Source organism: Haliotis cracherodii, unplaced genomic scaffold (assembly GCF_022045235.1).
Source record: "Haliotis cracherodii isolate W230 unplaced genomic scaffold, xgHalCrac1.p SCAF_18, whole genome shotgun sequence".
NCBI lineage: Eukaryota > Metazoa > Mollusca > Gastropoda > Lepetellida > Haliotidae > Haliotis > Haliotis cracherodii.
In genome coordinates, this window is record NW_027266273.1 from 17,481,251 (window position 1) to 17,500,527 (window position 19,277).

General features: G+C 41.9%; 2 protein-coding genes across 2 annotated transcripts in view; one reads left to right on the forward strand and one right to left on the reverse strand.

Moving 5' to 3' along the window:
- LOC139465327 (contactin-3-like) overlaps positions 1-6,495 on the forward strand; it is a 31,182-nt gene extending 24,687 nt beyond the window's left edge. Inside the window, exons 20-24 of the mRNA XM_071247028.1 lie at positions 598-719; positions 2,948-3,140; positions 3,991-4,106; positions 5,063-5,240; positions 6,371-6,495. Coding sequence (XP_071103129.1) covers positions 598-719; positions 2,948-3,140; positions 3,991-4,106; positions 5,063-5,240; positions 6,371-6,495 — 734 coding nt within the window. The remainder of the gene's footprint in view (positions 1-597; positions 720-2,947; positions 3,141-3,990; positions 4,107-5,062; positions 5,241-6,370) is intronic.
- A 5,414-nt stretch (positions 6,496-11,909) lies between these two features.
- LOC139465328 (von Willebrand factor C domain-containing protein 2-like) lies at positions 11,910-18,219 on the reverse strand. Its single transcript, XM_071247029.1, has 2 exons — positions 17,321-18,219; positions 11,910-12,747 (listed from the first exon to the last, which is right to left on the reverse strand). The coding sequence occupies exons 1-2, from the start codon at positions 17,784-17,786 to the stop codon at positions 12,593-12,595; spliced, it is 621 nt and encodes a 206-aa protein (XP_071103130.1). The 5' UTR covers positions 17,787-18,219; the 3' UTR covers positions 11,910-12,592.
- Positions 18,220-19,277: the final 1,058 nt, after the last annotated feature.

The window sequence follows — 19,277 nt, forward strand, 5'->3', positions numbered from 1 at the left end:
TCCCCCAAGAATATCAAATGGTTCGGGCTCTACGGTGAGCCCTACAAGTATCAAATGGTTCGGGCTCTCCGGTCGGACCCACAAGTATCAAATGTTCGGGTTCTACGGTAGGACCCACAGGTATCAAATGAGTGGCATGTACGGTATGCCCTACGTGTATCAAACGTTCGGGTTCTACGGTAGGACCCACAAGTATCCAATGGATGGCATCTACGGTATGCCCTACAAGTATCAAATGGTACGGGCTCTCCGGTCGAACCCACAAGTATCAAATGGATGGCATGTACGGTATGCCCTACGTGTATCAAATGTTCGGGCTTTTCGGTAGGACCCACAAATATCAAATGGATGGCATGTACGGATGCCCTACGTGTATCAAATGTTCGGGTTCTAAGGTAGGACCCAAAAGTATCAAATGGATGGCATGTACGGTATGCCCTACAAGTATCAAATGGTTCGGGCTCTACGGTCGATCTTACAAGTATCAAAAGAGGACATTCCCATGATAACGCATGATGTAACTGCTACAGTAATCTTACATGTCTCTCAATTGTATATGTAATTCTTCCGTATGTTGACACACATGTCTTCATTCAGTGCCGGTGGGAGTGCCGTCCAACATCGGGGCTGACGGCTATAACGGGACCTGTCTGGAGGTGTGGTGGGACCCTGTTCCGGACACAAGGGAGTACATGAAAGGACGGGTCAAGGGTTATCAGGTAAAAGTAACGTTCTTGAGGTAACCTTCTTGCGGTAAAGCGTTCGCTCATCACACCAAAGGCCCGGGTTCGATTCCCCACATGGGTACAATGTGTGAGGCCCATTTTGGGTTGGCCTTCTGTTGATATACTTGCTGTCAAAGAGAGGTTATGCCTTGTTTTTTTAATTAGAAAACAGTACCATAACTAGACGACAAAATCGTGCTGAGTCGAATTAGAATGCGTCCTTAAAAGTATTTTTCCAGTGTACTTGCAAAGAGTATGCAAAGAGTCGCTATGGAATCTTACAATTATATACTATTTGGCACATGCTGTAGTTATAGTGGACGAGAAGTATTTCTGTGTCAGCTGTGTTTATTAATCATTACCTTTATGTGGTCAATACAACCTTGAGTTTTGTACTGATGAAAACCCATTGCCGCGATATACACGAACAAATTGACAGAACACAATCAGTGAATATTGAACTTTCGCTGATACAACCCGTGCCCTGAAAAGGGAAATTCTCTGTTATTTATGTGCATTGTCATGACGCCAATGACATTGGGTTGTTTCTGAGAAATACATGCATGTATCAATGACATGCAAGTTTGGGATTCCGGGTAAGCATATAGGTCTCCAGCGACCATGTTTGTGTTAAGGCGACAAATGTGTCTGGTTGTCAGGCTCGGTTAGTTGGTTGATTTGCAGGTCACCGTGTTCCATTTGCGTGGATCGATATTCACAATGCCACTCACTGGATTGTCTGGTCCAGGCTCTATTATTTGCAGACCACCGTCATACAGATTGAATATTGTTGAGAGCGGCGATAAACAGCAAAAAAGTGTTTTTGATTGTTTGCTGTTTATTGGAATAGCAGTAAACATTAAACTCGACGATAACAGTGAGGTGTTTAGCGAGGAGTACTAATACTACGTACATTTGTGTGGCGCTAATTCATTTTGAATTTACGCTTCAAACATCGTTACAAAATGTGTCAATGCATATTCAACACTGAACAATAGACGAAATAATCATATGAATTTTCACAACAAGTATTGCGCTTAAGAAAAGAAAAACTGTATCATATCAGTTATGTCGATGCTTCGAAAGAGATATTTTTCGTCTATATGAAATGGGATCAGCAAACTATGACAATACATTTTCAAATGATAAAAGAGTATGTTTGAGCATTTTTGAGCAAATGTGAAACATGCCCGCTGTTTGATAAAAAAGATAAAGCATTCATAAAATTCACGCATTATCCCAGCTGGAATCTTTTACGTCCGCGTTGGACAATGTACTGTAATCTCCTATCTCCGTCTATGGCTCCTAAACACCACCAGATCAACTACTGCCCCCGTCTATACTCTATACGTCTCACTAACTACCAACCCCACGTCTATGGCTCCTGTATAACCCAAGGTCACCTACTGACAACACCTATATGTCTCCTCTATAACCCCAGGTCACCTACTGACAACACCTATATGTCTCCTCTATAACCCCAGGTCACATACTGACAACATCTGTATGTCTCCTCTATAACCCCAGATTAACTACTGACCCCATCTATGTGTCATCTATACCTACAGCTCAGCTGCTGACCCATCTATATGTCTTGCTCCACTCCAACCAGATCAACCTCTAGCCCCGTCTTTATCTTCCTCTACATCCCCAGATCAACTACTGACCCCAGCTATATCTCTCTCTACACCCCACCCCAAGATCAACACATCTCTCTCTCTCTCTCTCTCTCTCTCTCTCTCTCTCTCTCTCTCTCTCTCTCTCTCTCTCTCTCTCTCTCTCTCTCTCTCTCTCTCTCTCTCTCTCTCTCCACCCATCCATTGATAAACAACTGACGCGACTGAATTTGCTTCTACACTCCTCAGAGTAACAACTGACCTCGCCTGTATCAAGTTCTACGCAAACCCTTGCCTTAATCAACTACTGACCCCATCTAAGTTCACCCCCCCCCCCCCCCCCCACCCGATCAACTAATGGCCCCGTTTATGCCTCTCTCTCCCTCACTTTACCTCCATATCAACTAGTGACCTAATCTACGTTCCCTTTCCCCTCGCACCCCCCCCCCCCCCCCCCAAACAAAAACAAAACAAAACAACAAAACAAAACAAAAAAAACAACAAAAATAAAATAAATACATAATTAAAAACAAATCAAACAAAAACAAACCCAGATCAAATACTGGACCCGTTTATGCCTCTTTCTCTCCCTCTCTTTACCTCCAGATCAACTACTGGCCCAACGATGAGAGTGATCCGACCGACTGGATGCAGTTCATCCGGTTCCCCGGTCAGGTGAGCGAGGGGATGGTCATCGGTCTGGAGCAGAACGGCTGGACATGGATGGACGTCCAGGTATATAACTCGGCCGGACTCGGACCACGGATGGAGGCATACACACAGGAGACGCTGCATCACGGTACGTCAGCTCCCCTACCGGGCCTCCTGTCTCAGTGAAAGGATTCCTAACTATTCTCCTGTTCCTTACTTCCGAAACTTCAAGTATTATCCAAAGATAACAGGGGCAAAATAAAGTATACCTATTTTTTTTTTATGAAATTGAAAATTGAAAGAATTATTGTTATTTTGATTATGTCCATTCAACCATCACTCATTCCTGCAACAGTTTGTCATCTAGATCTGTGGCTGGGTAATTTTATGTAAACATAAATTGGTTCAATGATGACTGGGATAAAAATTGAATTTTTCAACCACATGACCCTAGTATGTTTGAAATGCTGTAAATTTGTCCCGAAAGAAGAAAACTTTATTCATTTTCACATATAAGATGTTAAAGATACCCATGTGTATTCTGCAAACTGTTTTTTTAATTATTAAAAGATTTAAACTTAAATATGAATAAATAATTAAAACCACACGGAAGTATTCTAAGCCGACTAAGCGCCAGCAAGTTATTATTTTAGATATAATATAATTGTTTACCTGATAATATTTTCAATTGAAAATGAACCATATGATTCAATCAACTGAGAGATATACAAGGAGGTCGTAGTTAACTGTTTTTGACAGGGGGGACAAATATTTGTACAAGTATCACTTGTCCCCAACTTGATTCAAATAAAACTGTTTTCTATAAAAAAAATACTAGGGGGGCAACTCCCCACCACTCCGCCCCCACCCCCATCTACCCCACGCCCATCTACCCCTCTTTTGCTTCTCAGCTTATGATTGTGCTTTTATCAACTTATATAATTACGCTAGGACGTATACAAAGTACAACCTTGCTACCCCTTCCTTCTATTCCCCAGCACCACTTCTCTACCCCGAGGAGGTGAGGATTTACTCCCACGGTAGTAACAGTGTGCGGGTGTGGTGGCGAGGTATCAGCACCACCATAGCCGAGGACAGCGTCACGGGATTCAAGGTAACGGACACCATGCTCTCCCTCGTGAATACGATAGTTCCTCAGAACCCTTTCCATACAGCTTCTAATCCCAGTTCTTTTCCACTGTTTACAACACGAGTGCACGTACGTTCACAATCTAAACCAAGCATGGCTAAAAGGGGCCTCTACATAAAAACTCAATATGTTAAGTCGACTAATAAGGCACAGCGTGATCATTGTGGTACTCCTTCTACTTGTATGACCCGTGAAGATCCGGGGTAGAATACGTCTTCAGCAACCCGAAAAGGCGACTATGCTTGTCGTAAAAGGCGACTAACGGGATCAGGTGGACAGACTCGCTGACTTGGTTGATACATGTCAACGTATCCCAATTGCGTGGATCGATGCTCATGATGTCAGACACTGGATTGTCTAGTCCAGACTCGATTATTTACAGACCGCCGTCATATAGCTGGAATATTGCTGAGTGAGGCGTAAACAAACAAACAAACAAACAAACAGACAGTTCTACTTGTGCACTACAATGTAATGTCCAGCTAGATTTTGTATTTGTTAGGGGAAATGTGGATTACAAATGGAACTTCAATGGTAGTTCAGTTTAGATTATCACGGGTGATGCATTCGTGCAAATCTCTGAAATGTGTTATGCAGAGTTGCCCCCGTTAGGCGTGTCAGGAACCTATGATGGTGAGTTCGAATTCAAATTATATTTCTTGGTTTGTCAGCACAATATCTGGGTTCGTGGATTTCGCCAAAGTGGTCATCACTTCAGACATTCTCTAACATTGAACTGACATTCTGTGAAATAACTGAATTCAGCTTTAAACCAAATTCACCCACTGATTAATGTGTGATTTAGGTTAACTGATGGTGACATTCGCTGATGTCCGTGTCTTGTTTCTTAAGTCTTCTACCATCTGTAATAAACCATATTCCGACTGAAGAGTCACTGATATCACTGCTTCTCTACACAGCTGTACTACTGGCCGGCCAGCGAGGACTACCGGTCAGCTGACATCTACGAGACCGATGAAGTGGTGGACACTTGCATCCTCGAGGGACTGGACAAAGGGGTGTTATACGCGCTCAGAATAGCCGGGGTCAGTCCTGGAGGCGATGGCAAGAAAACACCAACTAAGTATTTCACTCTGGGTAAGTGTCGGCTTGACATCTGGGCATGCTTAGAATTGGGAACTGTTGGCTCGTCACGAAGACCCGGGTTTGAATCCCGAATGGTTGGTACGCACGGAGCCTATTGCTGGTATGGAACGTTGTGTAATGGGAGCTTATACGATGTCATCGCAGTAAAACCACCACGCTCTCGTAGTCAGTAAGATAAGCTTTAAGTGGGAGCAGTTTAGAAAAATGAAACCGGTAGGAATCCCGCGTTGTGTGTCGATGCTCATGCTATCAACCACTGGTTTATCTGGACCAGGCAATTTGTCGTGCTAATAAAATCATATGCACATACTTATAGTAAATCGACTCCAAAAGATGCACTTGGTAGCCTTAGGGTAAAAGCGTTCGCTTATCACATCGAAGACCCGGGTTCAATTCTTCAGATGGGTAGAATGTGTGAAGCCCATTTTGTGTGTCCCCCGCCGTGATACTGCTGGAATATTGCTTAACTCACTCACTCGACTTTTGTGTGCCATCGCCCGGTGTGTAACTTAATGATAATCTGAGTATCAGAGGTAACCATGGTACTAGAATGGCATCTTGTCTCAGAAATGAACATATTTGACAGAAAAAACCCATTGAATTTGTTAAATTATAGTTAGAAAAATATAATAAAAAGACGCGCAGACTGCAGTAATCTGGACCTTCCCAATCATTATAGACTTGCATGGGCTATATTGGATATATTTGTTTCAGGGTCTGTATGACAGACTACCATGTGACATGAAGCTGCAAATGTAGTTGTCATGGTAACGATGGTGTCATTATCTAAGTCACCGAGGATCGAGAATTATGTATTTGCAAGGGTTCGGGATGGGATGCGTGATGAAATTATAATCTGTCAATAGGTCAAACATGTGCTTGATGTATTTTTGTAAATACAGTAAACTACGGTTATAACGAACTCAGAGGGACCACTGTTTTAGTTCCATATAACCGAAGTTTGTTATAAGCATATATACAGCATATATACATCAAATGGCCAGAACCAAAAATATGTTCGTTATATCCGTCAGTTCGTTATAAACGTGTTCGTTATAAAAGTAGTTTACAGTATTTTGTTATTTGGTCTTTGGCCTATATGGACAAACTATATGTTCCAGGAGGATCTGTCCGGATCGACTCCACCATGGCGTCATCAATGACCATCAGAGCTGGAGCAGAGAAGTTCCGAGCATCTGTAATAGGTCTGCTCTTGCCTTTATTGCTCGCACTCCATATACTCTAAAGACACGGAAGTTAGAGGTCTCTCGTCTATAAAGATTATGTTTTCTTGTGTCTGCACTCAACGCCAAAGGCACGTGGGTATTGAAAATGACATTTATGTGCCTGTTTACATCTCCAGCCCTGATACATGCTGGGTGGAATGCTAGTCTGGTTGTATTTACAAATTAATGTCCTACTTACTTACACAGCTAACCGGAGAATGTACAACGTTCCTCTTTTGTAAGACTGACGCAATACTGCCGACCTCATGTATGAATGCACCCAAATGAAGATATTCATCTTGCTTCATTGAAACCTAACATTGAAATATAGAGCCAGGCAAAGAAGTTGCAAAAATCACAATACAAGTCGTCAAATAACATACTGTAATGCCTCTTTAACTTGAATTACTTGAGGCCATAAGAAATATATCGAGTTAAATGTTGTTCGAGACAAGCAGAGCTTAGACCACTGTACGGTTAGAATCCTACTGGGACCACTAAGAGTTGCATGTCCTTAACGACATATCGAGTTAAATGTTGTTCGAGACAAGCGGAGCTTAGACCACTGTACGGTTAGACTTCCACTGGGACCACTAAGAGTTGCATGTCCTTAACGACATATCGAGTTCGTAGGTTAACAAGTTTTACCTTAAATTTGAGGTGACTGTTTCATGAATAATGTCCGAAATTAACCGTGTAACGTGCAAAGGTCAATGCTGGTAATAACACCATGTTGTACAAGAACTGAGGGGCAAGTTAAGTATTACCGAGTTTCTTTTCTATGTAATTGAAACTATACATCACAATTATTTTATTTGTCATACGTTTAATTTTCAATGAAAAATATCTTTTGTTAGCAATATTATATCCAAAAAGTAAAACCATGTGGAAGTATTCTGTGAGTGCTAACTGAGCGTCAGTACTCAAAGAATACTTCCAAGTGGATATATTTTGTACAATTATATAATTTTAAAATGGAACGTTTAAAACATTTAAACAAGTCGCTTAATTCACAACTACTGATGGCTATCGTGGACATCTTATCTTTGAAAATCTATAAATGTGCGGGGTTTGTTTTGGCAGGAGTTAACATTTCAAACATTTGTGGTTGCAAAATCATTTATTACAGCAGATTACTTTTTAAAACTGTTGCCGGAATTAGAAATGTTTAAATAACAATCAAATTTTGAAACAGTTCGTTCAATTTTCAATTTTCAATTATACAATTTTCAGTATAAATTACTTATTTTTCCCCTTAGTTTATGTTACTGTGATTATTTACAACATCAATAGCGTGGTGTTATTATCACAATTGGCCTTTGCGCATCACATGTCATATTTATGAACCATTTTAACCATTGTCGCGTGGATGTACGCTCATCAAACGAATACTGACAGTAGCAATAGAAGAAACACGTACTTTACGCTATTCCAAAACATTCCATGATTGACACAGGGTGATAAGATCAAATTCATTTTATCACAGCCATAATAACTCTATGCAAATTGTAGAATGTTTTTTTACCATTTACACACAACACATGTACTCAGAAACTTTGTATTGTATTACATGTGGCAATCATCTTGTTTGGAATGTATATATGTCATCATGGTGTCTTCTATTGTCATAATGTTACATCGTGTTATGTAATAAAAGAAATATACAACATACCTAAAAATGTTTTTTGATTTTATACAAGACCCACGAGAGTTACCTGCTACCTGTTGTGAGACATATATGACTATAATACCAATCGGAGACCAGCACGGGGCCGTGAAGGTCCGGGGTAGAATAGGTCTTCAGTAAACCATGCTTGTCGTAAAAGGCGACTATGCTTTTCGTAAGAGGCCACTAACGGGATCGAAGGGTTTGGCTCGCTGACTTGGTTGATGCATGTCATCGTATCCCAATTGCGTGGGTCGATGCTCATGATGCCAATCACTGAATTGTCTGGCCAAAACTCGAATATTTACTGCGGTCATATAGCTGGAATGTTGCTGAATGCGGCATTAAACAGACATACAGACATGTATGTTTGGAAACAAATAGCTGGGTGGATAAAGCGTCGTTTGACAAGCTAAAGACCCGGGTTCGAATCCATGCATGAGTTCAATACTTGAAGCCCTCTCTTGAAGTCACGTAAAACCACACTCGCTATTACATCGAACGGGAGATGACTAGACATGTCACTGATCCAAATCACGCACACGCAAATCATGTGAGTGAGTGAGTGTGTGCGTGTGTGTGTGTGTGTGTGCGTGCGTCCGTGCGCGATTATTGTGGTACTCCTTCTTGTATGATCCGTGAAGATCCGGGTAGAGAATAGGTCTTCAGAAACCCCTGCTTGTCGTAAGAGGAGAATAACGGGATCAGGTGGTGCATGTTATCGTATCCCAATTGCGTGGATCAATGGTCATGATGTCAATCACTGGGTTGTCTGGTCCAGACTTGATTATATACAGACCGCCGTCATAAAGCTGGAATAGTGCTGAGTGCGGCAGAACTCTATAGAATTCTAAGGTAGTATAGATAAATTGTACAGCTGGAGTAAAGGATTCCTTCTTTCACCTCCAACGGGTCAGGGGGCATGGGTGGCCCAGTCGTCTAAGGCGCCGCGATTCGCTGTGCAGAGCTGTTCCCCTTGGGCACGCCAGAATCCTATGATTGTAGGTTCAAATCCCGGTTCGCCCCGATTATGTTTCTAGGTTTGTCAGCACCATACCCGTGCTCGTGGGTTTCATCGAAGTGGTAAACGTCTGAGACCTGCATCACTTCGGGCTTTCGTCCCACATTAAGCTGACACGCCGCGATATAACTGGGATAATGGTAAAAGCGGCATTAAACCCAACTCACTCACTCACTCACTCACTCGCTCCAATGGGTCTCCCTAGGCCACATATAGCTGATGCAGCAACATTTAGCAATGTAAACATCATTGGACAATTCGCAATGTTTAACAGCCATTATCGTTCGAAAAGTTGTAAAGCGGCGCAATTTGGCATCCGCAGCAGTCAGTGGCATTAATTCATAGATTTTACAGACCCAAATAAAAAAATGATAAAAATATAAAAAAAATATAAATAATTACGATCCTTGATCTGTCCGTGCCCTTTGTTGTCACTACCGGTATAAACATCTCCGATCTGCATCACTTTGATCCTCATGCCATGTGATGCTTACACTGACATAATACCTAACTGCTCAAACAAAGTAGACACAATGTATGGATAACCCTTCAAAGTGGCTTCAAACGTATCCACGGACTCCTATTGTGTTTTATGCTCAGCTAGGTTTTGTGTGAGCATAAGCTGACCCACACAATGATGTTTCTACAAGAACTCTCGTAGATAAGGCAATTTTCCAAGTCTTTAAAAAACTGTGACGCGATACCATTTCACTACGCAGGAACGAGAATACCCAGTGAGAATTGATGTACAATACAGTATCCAGCTTTGTATACAATGTGCGATCCGCTTACTCTGGTGGAATAAACGAGATGCAGATTCACCAGGAGATATTTTTGCCCATACATCACTGTCAAGGCAGCTTCCACTGTGAAGTAAGACCTAGCCACAGACGATATGCAATACCGCGCGTTGTGCTTACTGTCTTTCTGTACTGTACTCCAGATTCACCTCATGGTGAGTGAGTGAGTGAGTGAGTTGGGTTTAACGCCGCTTTTAACAGTGTTCCAGTTATATCGCGGCGTGTCAGCTTAATGTGGGACGAAAGCCCGAAGTGATGCAGGTCTCAGACGTTTACCACTTCGGTGAAACCCACGAGCACGGGTATGGTGCTGACAAACCTAGAAACATAATCGGGGCGAACCTGGATTCGAACCCACAATCATAGGTTTCTGGCGTGCCCAAGGGACACAACTCTGCACAGCGAATCGCGGCGCCTGAGACGACTGGGCCACCCGTGCCCCCTGCAGAGCCGTGATTGCTGCCCGAGGCGGTCACGCGAGATACTGAGTTCAGCGCAATCTTGTGGCCTTATGTGACATGACAATGAACTGTTTTCAATGCCTTAGAACAACGACAAGATGTGACTATCGAGTTCCAAAATTTCATTTTTTGTATCTATGATATTAAATTTAATTTATCGACTTTATAACGTACAATACATTTACTAAAAATCTACCTGTGCGTTTCATTTATTGAAGAGTATATCTACAATGGTGGCGATCTCCAATATCTACATCACCACAAATGCGATAGAGGGTAAGGGTGGCCTAGTGGTCTAAAGTTCGCATTTCGCTATGCAAGGTTGCGTCCCCTGGGCGCATGAGGATCCTATCGTAGTTTCGAATGCGGGATTAACCCTGATTACGATCCTAGGCTAGACAGCACCATACTCGTGGGCGACACAAAAGTGGTAAACCTCTTCGACCTGCATCACAAATTTTGGTCCAGCAATAAGTTGACCCGCCGTGATGTAACTATATCTCTTTATGCCGGCTTAAAAACACAACTCACTCAATCACAATACAGTAAGCGTGGCTAAAATCAGGGATAAAGTAAAACAAAATCTGAAGAATAATGAAGAATATGCGTAGTTTAGTATTGTTGTTGAGTGTGTTGGTTTGTTGTGTTTAGTGTACCGTTTTGTAGTGTTCAGTTTAGTGTTTTGTAGTGTTGTGTTTTATAGTGTTCAGTGTAGGTGCTTCGGCATAACATATATGAATAGCCACACACGTGGATATTATTCAAGGTATGACATCATAATGGTTAATACTTGCGGTGAGGTGAAATGGGGTTTAACGTAACATCGTATTCAAGATTATTGCACCTATATAGCGACGTGCATGCACGTGTGTGTAGCTGCTTGTACTTCTCCGGACTGATGCCGATTTATAGTGCTAGCCCACTGAGATACCATGTCGCAGTTTAACATGAATACCCCACTCAGACACAGTATACTGACTCCGAGCCGACCAGTCCTTGTTTTAGCCCCTTAATGCCGAGCACCAGACAGGGTAACAACGAGTACCATCTCTTTACGTCTTTTGGTATGACGCGGCCGGGGATCGAACCCCGGACCTTCCGCTCTCCGGGCGGACGCTTTACCACTAGACCACGGAAGCGGTCTCCGGGCGGACGCTCTACTACTAGACCACGGAGGCGGTCAATACTTGACATGCATGTACAAAGAAGGACGAATGACAAAAAACGTAAGGAACAACTTTTATTTTATGTTGAAAATAATCGATGTTTAACATATCTTATAGTATTCATATTAGATTAGTCAATTGTCTTCAACTGCTAATCAAAGTTGGATCAAGGGAATCAAAGCAAGACGCTACTCATAATATTCAAGCTGTGAGTCAACAAGCTTGAAGCGCGAGTGGCACTTTCTTGTTTTTGACAAGTAGACAGACTAAATGGTGATTGATGCTATGCTAAGTGACATGTGCACTTTACATTATGTACCACAATTGTTATTAATCATTGCTGGTGAAATACATATCAATTAGTCACCCATACACAAGTTTTTAATTTCTTGTATAAACAATCGTATTGCTATGTATCTACTGTTACTTGATCTGCAATGCCTCGTTATCTCGAAAGTCCGGATATGTCGAAGTTACGACACGGTCCCGCTAGGTTCGACATAAGGGGTTCGACTGTAAATGAAATCCATTAACATGATACAAACATATACGAAAGTCATCACGCTTATGAAATGCACAACGTTCTGTGTCTTACAAGGTATGTGATAAACATATGACATAATGGAGGAAACGTTGATATATCCATCAATCAAATGCTATGTGATAATGTGAAATAAGCGCATACCACTAGAAAGGCAGTAGGGAGACGACATGCATTCCTGCCTGTCACCTCGGAATCCTGGTCTGATGTGATGATATAATGTAGGACACGCCATCCTCTCTAATCAAGCTGGAGGTATATAACCACTCACATTATGTACTATGTAATTATGCCACAAAGCGAAGCATGCTGTACGACTGATGTAAGTCTATGTTCAAATATCGGAGTAAGGACAGCTATAGAATTAAGATCGCTTTGTGGACATGACGCGTGGCTTTATTGTATTGCGTATGGCTGATGTCATGTTCACATTCGTAACAGCGACACATTTGTGTACCACAGTTAATGTTTGGCTCGCCAGTAGAGCTTCATTCGACAGCTGGCGAACAGCGACGTCCCACTTGACAGTTTCAGACGCTTGCAGCGACATCGACGACGGTCAATGTCCAGTATCTTGTTGGTTGGGATGATATGTCCTTTGTACTGACAGTTATGACCTAGCAGATGGAGGAAAATAAATTAAGAAATAAAATTGTATTTTGTTTGTTTGTTGTTTAACGCCAAACTCAGCAATATTCCAGCTATATGACGGCGGTCTGTTAAAAAATCGAGTATGGACCAGACAATCCAGTGCTTGACATTATGAGCATCGATCTACGGAATTGGGATAGGATGACATGCATCAGCCAAGTCAGCGAGCATGGCCACCCGATCCCGTTAGTCGCCTCTTACGACAAGCATAGGGACATTTTACTCATTTTGTAATGTAGGCTAATGCGCAGAACTAAACTGCCTGGCAAAAGAAGGTATACACCAATGTTTGATAGTGGCTAAAAATGAAACAAACAAGAAATGTTATTTCGATGTTGATGTATTTGATACGAGTATAACTGTTTTCTTTTGGACCTAGAGTTTGATGTGTTTCGGCGACTGTTTTCAACCTAGTGACGTTTCGATAAATTATGTAATGTTTTTTGTCAAATTCAATTTTCAAGTGTATACTTTATTTGGCCCGGTAGTTTCTCATTTCGGCAAAACAATGGGCGCATGCTGTTGGCATTGCCGTATTTTTGTTATATTTTATGGTTAACAAAATGTTATCAGACCAATTAGCTTAAGTGGATCGTATCCACAAATACAGATAGAGTTCTGTTATTCATTAAAATACATCATCATCGATTTACCATTTCTTGTGCGTGTCATTTTCAGCCACCATCAAACATGTTCACAGTTCAGCGTGCTCAAGATTAAATGAATGAATGACCGAATGAGTGTCACGAATAAATTACAGATTAATAGCCATATAGATAAAATACATCATATTTTTTATGCAAGGCCTGGGCAGGCCGAGGAGACACAGTGACTATTACTAGTACATACAATACAGTGATTCTATATTCAAAATTTTAAAATATATATTTGACAAAACGCTTTCTTCGAGAATACAAATTAAAACACATTTGACCAAGATTGCTAAGAATACCATTATTACTTAAAGTAGGTACCAGGCCGTAAAGAAAGGCTCCAATTATATCAATATGGTAATCTACATCGGCAGATTAAATGCTGGCGGTGAGCGAGAGTTGAATTAGAGGTGAGGTGAAATTGGGTTTACGTCGCGTCCAAGATTACTGCACATTCAGCGACGTGCATGCACGTGTGTTTGTTTGTGTGTGTTTGTGTGTTTGCTTGTACTAGTCCGGACTGATGCCGATTGATGGTGCTAGCACACTGAGATACCATGTCGTAATTTAACATGAATACCCCACTCAGACACAGTATGCTGACTCCAAGCCGACCAGTCCTTGTTTTAGGGTAACAACAAATACCATCATTTTACGTCTTTTGGCATGACGCGGCCGGGGAACGAACCCCGGACCTTCCGCTCTCCGGGCGGACGCTCTACCACTAGACCACGGAGGCGGTCGTTCGTTGAATTAGAATGAAGCCTAATAGATGTATGCACTCCCATGGTCGACCTGGTCCCTTGTCGCGTTGAATTTGATTGTTGAATAATTATGCAAATGTGTCTCAATAAAATGAAAACGAACCCCCGACTTGATTGAACTGAGATAGCAGGTACATAACTAGTAATTGAAGGTCCCTTCATGTAATGTCTATCAACTAACTCTTCTGTCAGCTGTTAGTTAATAAAATAGAATTTGTGGAGGAAGGCGGTTGGGGGTCTGGAATTTTATGGAAAAAAATAAATTGTCCAAAAAATATATTTCCGCCACAGACAGTCGAAAAAACAAAAGAAACTGTCTGGCACAATATACTTTGTTGCAAGATGTTACGAGGTTTTTCTAAACAAATATGCAGGCTCGTGGTTATAAGCCAAGCAAATTCTGGTTTTGAGGCTGTAGCTGAAAATTATATGAAGTCTCCAAATAAATTCACAGGCTCCCCGTTCACCCTACCTCCAAGCATATCAAATTATGTAAGGAGTCTAGTTCAAGAAGCGATACCCTGCACAGAAGCCTCCCTAACTTCCCATTAAGAGTGTTAGGTATTTCAAAATGTGCACCTGCCAGGGTTTACGTACATTTACATTACAATTCGCATGGGTGACACATCCATTGGAGCAAAGGGTAATTAACGAAATGGGATTAATTTAAACTTTTTAAATCAGATACCAAAATACTCATACAGTGGAGTAAGGGGTTGTGGCATGTTATGTCAATTGTAGTTGTTCCACTTGAACATGGCAGTTGTATGCGCAGCACCGGGATCTGACAAAACATTTTTTCTATTATTAGATCTCGGTTATAAGGGACGTAAACATGCTGTGTTGTCAGTGTAGACATGTGTTGCCTGTTGATTTAACGGTGACAAATTTACTTTGATACCGAACACGCAGCCTGAGGTTTCAAATGTTAAATTTAGGCCGTCAAATTACAGATAACATATACCATAAAGTTCAACACAAAGGATGTTATCAAAGGCATTGAAACTATTCATCACAGTTACTTTGCAGGCCTACGTTGTCACCCTAAAGCAAATGGATACCTTGCAAGGTTATCTATAAACCGCACATAACTTTTATGACGCTATACCATGGCGGAGAGCTATGACGTCACATCGGACACAGAGATGTGTCAATTTACATGCTGTTTGTATATGTAATTAAGCGTGCTTGTGTATATGCATGCAATGAAGCGTGTATGAGGTGTAGTGAGTGAGTGAGTGAGTGAGTTGGGTTTAACGCCGCTTTTAACAGTATTCCAGTTATATCGCAGCTTAATGTGGGAAGAAAGCCTGAAGTGGTGCAGGTCTCAGACGTTTACCACTTCGGTGAAACCCACGAGCACGGGTATGGTGCTGACAAACCTAGAAACAAAATTGGGGCGAGCCAGGATTCGAACCCACAATCATAGGTTTCTGGCGTGCCCAGGGAACGCAACTCTGCACAGCGAATCGCGGCGCCTTAGACGACTAGGCCACCCGTGCCCCTGTATGAGGTGTAAAGAAACACATGCATGTACGTGTGTGGGAGTCAACAAAACATTGGTGGCCAACTCGTTTAAAACGTCGCAACTCGCTGTGCACAGTTGCGTCCCTTGAGCACACCAGAAACCTTCTGAATGTGGGTTCGAATCCCGGTTCGCTGTACATAGATTGGGACGAGCGAATCTCAATACATACATTAATTGACGTCTAAAAGATTTAAAATATTGGAATAAATAACATTTAATTCATATTGCCTGGTTCACCGATTCCGGTTGGAATTGGTCTTCAGCAACACGTGATTGTCGTGAGAGGCGACTAACGGGATCGGGAGGTCAGGTTCGCTGAGATGGTTGATGCATGTCATCGTATCCCAATAACGATGATCGATGCTCATGATGTCAATTGCTGGATTGTCTAGATCTTGTCCAGACTCAATTATTTACAGCCCGCCGTAATGTAACTGGAATATTCCTGAGTGTGAGTTAAACAACAAACAAACAAAGCCTGGTATCTTAAATATCTTAAAACAGGCTGTCATTATGTACAGATAGGCTAACCCGATCGACACGGAAAGCCAGAGGCCTTTCACAAAATATGAAGGCGCAATGTCAAGGCGACATTGATACAAAGACATGTATGCTTGTTCATAATATTTGTAAACTGCATTGCTATATAACGCTTAAGCAAACTACACACGCAGTCGTATTGCTGGTTTTTCTAGTTTCTGTCATGTTGTAGTTTTTTAGATTCATAGAGCTGAGATGTCGTGGCGACCGCGGCCTAAATTTCACAAACAGACGGTGCATTTTAAACACATCCTGTTGTGTGACCTTTCTCGGGGTAGCATGCGACTGAACGACATTTCGATCAAGGGATTCTAATCCTAAATTGTTTGCTAAGCAGCACTCAAATGTAATTTAGAAATAAATCAATTTTCGTGCTCTGAAGAGGTGAGTCGATTATCATAAATCTCGTATTTTTCGACGCCTGTGATAACAAACTACAAGAAATGTTGTTGAAAGCTGATAGAGCTGAAATATTGCTTACTGTGATGTAAAATAACATTCACATCACTTATCACAGAGTCTTTATTTATTAGAGACGCTAAATGTCACATAAACACGTGTTTAATAACGATTGTACCTATGATAGCCGGAATTTTCTTTTCTTTCTTAATTACAAATACCAGCGCTTCTTAGCGGTGAAAAGGGGATCATTGCACATTGAGACTATTAACGAAATTAATAGCTTGTTCAGCATCAAGGGAAGCGTACCATCTCGATAGAGGACCACGATGGCTTCCCGGCGTTGGTATATTATTCATAAATATTGTTTTCGTTCTCTTCTTTATGTAATGGTATCCCAATCCGTGATATTACGGGGATAAACGGCCTGAAACCCAACTCACTCACTCATTTAAACAATAGTCAAAACATAAGGAACCGTTACTTGAATATCATCGTTTGAAATAACATTGTCTTATTGTTATACGGTAAACGTCTGAGACCTGCATCACTTCGGGCTTTCCTCCCACATTAAGCTGACACGCCGTGATATAACAGGAATAATGTTAAAAGCGGCGTTAAACCCAACTCACTCTCTCGCTTTTGTTATACGTACCATTGGGGCAGGATGGACAACAGCTGCCCTCTCTGACGACATGGTCAACACAGCGAGGTCGCGAACACTGGGTCACCTCACAGACTGTCCGCCCTCCAGACTCCGGACAGTAGCACTTGGTACAGTTACTCCTGGACACGACTGACCCCACCTCGTACACCTTCCCGTCGCTGTGGAGACAGCCATACCGGAGACAGGTAGGGCAGCATATACCTGGGTCAGTCGCGAAGTGTAGGCAGTGGGGCTCCCATTTACAGTCCATTACCGCACACCTGGCCTCCCCTCCGTTGCGGGGACACTTGCAGAACGTGCACGGGTCAGGCTTAAAGGTCTGCCGGGCGGTGTACGTCACATTCTGGTATTGACAGGTGGTCGCTTTAACTATCTCCGTCGACCCTTCAGTACCGAGCTGTATCAGAACAGTTGGTATCAATACCAGAAGAGTCATGCAATGTTGAAAGAACATGTTTGAATTTCCCGAATAAAAGATGATCCCAAACGTCTCGTTAATCTCCGCTGTGAGATGTGTATATATCCCACACACAATACACGTTACAAACAAAAGGTTTCAGCGTCCATACTTATTCTGTCGCAGCCATGGTGCAACGATGAAGAATTCCACACTTAAGCATATCCCGTAACAATGTAACGTTATATTCTGGAAACGTGATTAGAGAATTTCGTGGCACAGTCACAACAGCTTGTAAGTAATCTCACATGTCGCTGCAACTTGTAACGTGTATATCCATGCTTTCTGGTCTTTGTCCCAGTTCTGCAGTCTCTGATCCCTTTACCACAACCAGTCTACCATGCCAGCCTATACCACGTAATCGACAAAACAGGTTTGCCATACGGACATAAAAAAGTCCGCCACACTCTTCAACAGCGGCGCAGTGGTAACCTGTATAAGATACTCACTGTGTGGTTAACGTTGTGTTTGATCAGGGGAGGCTAACGCTGAAACGGACAATAACTGGATCGGATTGCTAATAAACGTTGCTTTTTCTGAGTAAAACTTAATTTTACTTGATTTATTGGTTGAGGGGAGTGTCTGTATTAAGACTTTAGTGCAATCACCATATATATCACACTTTAAAATTTATCCGCATGCGAACTGTAAACAATACATCGAAAATATGCGACGTATTTGCGCCCATCGTTGCCGTGCATGACACAATTTCACAGGGAAAGTCAAGTATAACACAATTGTTGAAATCGATACCCTAGACACGAACAAGATTTGTTTTGATTTAATCTGTACAAAAACGTGTTTGTGTTGTTTGATTTTACAATAAAATGTCATTCAAAATGGGGATTTATGAAACTTGGAATTGCACATATTTGTATCGTGAAAACATTTCCTGCGTAAGCTTAAGAAAAAGGCAATTTTCAATTGAAGGCTGATTTTATTTCCTTCCCGTTCGTGTACGCGTCTAATTTAATATGTATGTACGGAATAGCACAGCATAGACATTTCATTGTGTTACAGTCAACAATACCTTCCAGCTGAAAGTTTTTACATCAAACTTTGAATAGATTATATAGTGAGGCGTCTGTTGTTGAGCGCGTTTTAACCGCTTTATAAATATAGCACTATCGCACAAAGGGACACTAGGAGTGTGGACGTACGAGGTGTTTTCTCGGCGTGTGAGTGAGCATGGTTTTATGCCGCAATGGCCAGTATTCCAGTAATATCGTAGCGGGGGACACCAGAAATAGGCATCACACGTAGTACCCACGTGGGGAATCGATTTCGGATCTTTGGCGTGACGAACCAACGCTTTATCTACAAAGCTACGCCACCGCCTCTTTTTCCAGATACAGGTGGTAAATGTGTTTGCATAGTGTGAGACACACGGCTACTCTAAACCTATGGGGGTTGGAGTTGTACAGGTGGTTAACATCGCAATCGTCATGTATTGAAGTGCTCCGAGTGCACAGCAGTGAGGTCAAATGG